At 39.5% G+C, this 5,158-nt stretch overlaps 1 protein-coding gene across 1 annotated transcript in view; it reads left to right on the top strand.

Annotated features, from left to right (window-relative positions):
* LOC110175658 (murinoglobulin-2-like) overlaps nt 1-5,158 on the top strand; it is a 39,737-nt gene that overhangs the window by 7,937 nt on the left and 26,642 nt on the right. Inside the window, 5 exon segments of the mRNA XM_055166726.1 lie at nt 1,574-1,658; nt 1,785-1,908; nt 1,995-2,106; nt 2,494-2,603; nt 3,406-3,564. Coding sequence (XP_055022701.1) covers nt 1,574-1,658; nt 1,785-1,908; nt 1,995-2,106; nt 2,494-2,603; nt 3,406-3,564 — 590 coding nt within the window.

Genomic DNA, 5,158 nt, shown 5'->3' on the forward strand with positions numbered 1-5,158 from the left:
CATCACATCATCATTAGTCACATTCAGTGACTTAGACTAAGATGATGAAGTCATGTCAAAACAATTAAATGCAAAACCTACTTCAAAATACGAGGACTTATCAAGACACACATAGGCAACGCAACTGTCAACACAAATGACAAACTTAACTTTTTGCCTACCAGCCACTGCACACGTGCGGAACAGCCAGATGTAAACAAAAACAATGTTTTCTCGTATTACCATCGACAGACAGATTTGTGCAGTTTAAATGTTCGACTTGTAATCTGTGAACATCTGTAGCATTTAAACTGCACAAATCTATCTGTTTATGCTAATATCTACATCATGAAATTTTAATTCTAGACTCAGTAACAAGTTACTTGTTAATTACTTCTGTTTTATTCATGATCATAACATGAGTTTAGTTTCTTGTGTGACTAATGCTGGTCGTTGTTTCCTTTAAGTTTTGCTCTTTCTTCTCTTGATCGTTGTGGATAAATTGTTCATGTTAGAATGTTTGTCCTTTGTGGAGCTTGTTGGTTGAAGATTTGGTGATGGGGCAGATTTATGAAGCTGCTGGAGAATATGACACACATTTACACACATTTACACACACATTTACACACATTTACACACATTTACACACATTACACACACATTTACACATACACACACATTTACACACATTTACACACACATTTTACACACATTTACACACATTTACACACACATTTACACACATTTACACACATTTACACACATTTACACACACATTTACACACACATTTACACACATTTACACACACATTTACACACACATTTACACACATTTACACACACATTTACACACACATTTACACACACATTTACACACACATTTACACACACATTTACACACATTTACACATACATTTACACACACATTTACATACACATTTACACACACATTTACACACATTTACACACACATTTACACACATTTACACACACATTTACACATATTTACACACACATTTACACATATTTACACACATTTACACACATTTACACACACATTTACACATTTAACACACATTTACACACATTTACACACACATTTACACACATTTACACACATTTACACACACATTTACACACATTTACACACACATTTACACACACATTTACACACATTACACACATTACACACATTTACACACACATTTACACACACATTTACACACATTTACACACATTTACACACACACACATTTACACACACATTTACACACATTTACACACACATTTACACACATTTATACACACATTTATACACACATTTACACACATTTACACACATTTACACACAGAAACACATATTTACACAGAAAACCATTAACCGGGAGTTACATTTACCGACATCGTGGCTCATCTAGCAGTTGTGAAAAAGGTCTGTTAGTCACTACTAAACTGGATTCTCTTCAAATCATGTATTTGTTTTTTTTTTTTGCTAATGTGTGTATTGTGTTCCCATGGTGACAGCTGAAAATTCCACCAGAGAGATACATGTACAACACCCTCAGTGTGATTAACTTTTCACTTTTTTTTCTAGTTCTGCCAAAGTTTTCTGTTGAAGTGGAGGCTCCAGATGAAGTCAGCATCGCTCTGGAAGAACTCTCCTTTAAAGTGTGTACAAAGTGAGTCAGATGCCCTCCCTGTGCCTCAGATGCCCTCCCTGTGCCTCAGATGCCCTCCCTGTGCCTCAGATGCCCTCCCAGATGTTGTTGTGGTTGGATAATACAGTTGTACATGATTGTTTTCAGATACACGTTTGGTCAGTCGGTGCCGGGGCAGGTGGAGGTCAGTGTGTGCAGAGACTTTGAACCACAGAGATACAGCCCAAGTCCAAAAGTAAACCCCCCTGTGTGCCACAAAGAAGTACAGGAGGTACATAATAGTACTGCTGCTGCTACTACTACTACTACTACGACTACTACTATTACTACTACTGCTGTTATTACTACTACTTGTAGGTGCCCAAAGATGGCTGTGCGTCCTTCTCCATTCCAACATCTCAGTTTAAAAACATCTCTCGGATGGAAGCTGCATACAGCATAAACGCCATGATGATCGAAGAGGGAACAGGTACCTCAAACTACCATTACTACTTATTATTACTATAATTTATTGTTTATTTGAACAGGGACAGATCCACAGACACAGATGAACACTGCAGGGATTTGTTTACAGCCAAATACAGTACAGTACAGTACAGTACAGTGTGTACTGTACTAGTGTAGTATAGTACAGTGTACAGTACAGTGTAGTACAGTACAGTGTAGTACAGTACAGTACAGTACAGTACAGTACAGTACAGTGCAGTGCAGTAGAGCCACAGTGTCACAGTGGTGAGACGCACACAGAGGATCACAGCTGCAGGGTTCGTGTCGGACCAGATCGCTGTGAGGGGAGCAATTCTTAGTCCAGTTATTTAAACTGTGGTTTGAACCTAAACCTGATCCTTTTCCTCAGACCTGAAGCAGTCTGTGACGCAGAAGATCAAGATCTCCTATGAAATTGGAAAAGTGGAGTTTGTGAATCCTCCCAACAGATACAACCCTGGTGAAGTACTGGAGCTGCAGGTACTTTTACTCACTCAAACTGACGTTATTATTGTGTCTCTGGGAGTATTATGCTAAATATTTTTTTGAGCTTTCAAACATTTTATGACATTGGTCCTTCATCAAAAACATGCCTGGTTTTTTAGTGATCTCTGCCAGGAGGGTTTGAATAGGGCACTGGAGAGATCACTAAATTACTCAGACATGCATGGATGACTCTAAACCCTCTTCAGGTATATTTTTGAGTTGATTTGCTTCATACAAAATGGATGGATTCTCCAAAGTGCAGATGTGAGTGAACAGCTGGTTTAACCCTCTCCAGGCATTGCAGATTTGCAACAGCTAAATGCCAATTACCAACTTACTCCAAATCTCAGGAGCCTTTTTTCCCATCCATGCTGATAAACTTGGACGATGGAGACTGTGCAAGAACGGCTACACACAAACGACCTGCCAGAAGTGCAAAGTACTTTTGTTATTTACAAAAAAAAAAAAATTGTTTCTTGGAGCACCACATGAAAAAGTGATGTTGTTCTGCCACTGTAAAGCTGTTACACTGTGCTCTTTGTTTTCATTGTTATGAAAAGTGGTATATACATAAAGTTAGCGTTCATGTCATTTTCAGTCTTCAGTGTTAATTTACCACACCAGACCAATGTTGCAAATCTGAAACATCCCAGAACGCATTGGATGTGAAAAAAAAGTCAGGATTGTAAATTACTACCCCATATGATCATTTTCCCCAAATATCAGATTTATATATATTTTTCCTGTTACTAAAATTTTATTTGAGCCTGAGAGGGTTAAATGTGTTTCTGTGCAGGTGAAGGTGGTGCATTATAATAACACACCAGTCTCCCACACTGAGGTCCATCTGATCACAGAAGATGACGATGAGCTCCAAAAGCTGAAGACTGACCAGGACGGACACGTTACCTTCAGCTTCAACACCAGCTCCTACTCAGGCTCTGTCGGTCTGAAGGTGGGTCCAGAGGAAGTCCTGGTTTAGTCCTGGTTTAGTCCTGGCTTAGTCCTGGTTTAATCCTGGTTTAGTCCTGGTTTAATCCTGGTTTAGTCCTGGTCAGAGTCTGGTCAGGACTTGGATGGGAGATTACTGGGAATACAGGTGCCACAGGTGCAAACTGTTGTTGTGTCTTCAGGCAAGACACTTGACCCACATTACCTAGTATGAATGTGGTGTGTGTGAGTGTTGGTGGTGGGAGGGGCCGATGGTGCAGATTGGCAGCCTCTCTTCTGTCCGTCTGCCTCAGGGCAGCTGTTGTTACCATAGTTACTTGACTCCATTGAGTGTGGAGTGAATGAAGAATGCACAAAATCACAAAGTAACTTTAGTGTCTGGGAAAAGCAGACCTGCAGTCACCAGGTCATATGGAGCGAGTCCTGAGCTTCAGATGCAGCGGTGAAAGTGGATTTGTATTTGTCGTTCTGTAAAATGATCTACTGAGACCTTTCTCAGCACTTTTATAGCGGCTCCTGTGTGTTATTGTGTCATTTTATAGGTCACTTATTTTCTTTGTATTGATATTTTGCAGTGGCATCATGTTGGGGGTGTTCTGCCTGTGCACCTATGGTAGATTGTTCAGCAGTTACCATGGTGACCCAGTGCACACATTAGCAGTGACTACTGTAAAATATACTAAGGGATGCTGTCTGTATTAACCCGCTGCAGGGTGCTCTTGGAAGGATCAGCCAGATGTCTTGAATAAGTGTGCTTTATTGAGTATTCAGCATTACTGAAATGGTGTAAGTGTGTGGTTGTTTATATTACACACACACTACCAAAGATGAAAATAACCTCTAAAAAAACACAACAACAAGAGCATGTCTCGCTGCTTGCAGTTCCAAAAAAAAAACACTGAACCCCAGTACCTGGCCCCAGCCCTGCAAGATGGGGCCACATAAGAGGTTCTGGTTAAGTTAGAGTAAGTTCTGATTGGTCGCTGCACGCAGTGACAGTCTCCATGTGGAAGACCAAGAATACAAGGCCAAAAACGATTTTAAGAAAAAATACAACATGAATTTAAACTAGTGTAACCAGACTTCCCCATTTACCCGGGACAGTCCTGTGTCCAGCAGATTTATACAAAACCAGTGATTTGTCCAGTTTTATGCAAGAAATGTTCCAGGTGTATTTTGGACCAATCTGATCCCTGCCAACAGTAAAGAAAGGCATAAATTGTCATTTGTTTAGGGAAAATACAGAAAAGCTGCTTAAAAAATGACCAAAACACAAAGAAAATCTGACTATACTTATTCACTTTACGAGTGCAGAACAATTTTGCTTAATTATGCACTCATTTCACAATTTTATTATTACCAACCACCACGAAGAAGAAAGTTCCAGTTTTTTATTTTGAAAATCTGGTCACACGTCTTTAAACAGCACATTTTCAGGAGCCTGTGATAATTCCTGGTCCTGTTTCGTACTATACTATTAAAACATGCAGTTAAAAGCATAAAGTTAAAGTGGAACAGTATGTTTGAGGGATTGTGAGTAAAAACATTGATAAACTCTGCTTTAAACCACTCAAAAACCCCTGTGTCTCTCCTCCACA

This window comes from Boleophthalmus pectinirostris, unplaced genomic scaffold, assembly GCF_026225935.1.
Source record: "Boleophthalmus pectinirostris isolate CB_2022bp ecotype Guang Dong unplaced genomic scaffold, ASM2622593v1 HiC_scaffold_9, whole genome shotgun sequence".
Taxonomy (NCBI): Eukaryota; Metazoa; Chordata; class Actinopteri; order Gobiiformes; family Gobiidae; genus Boleophthalmus; species Boleophthalmus pectinirostris.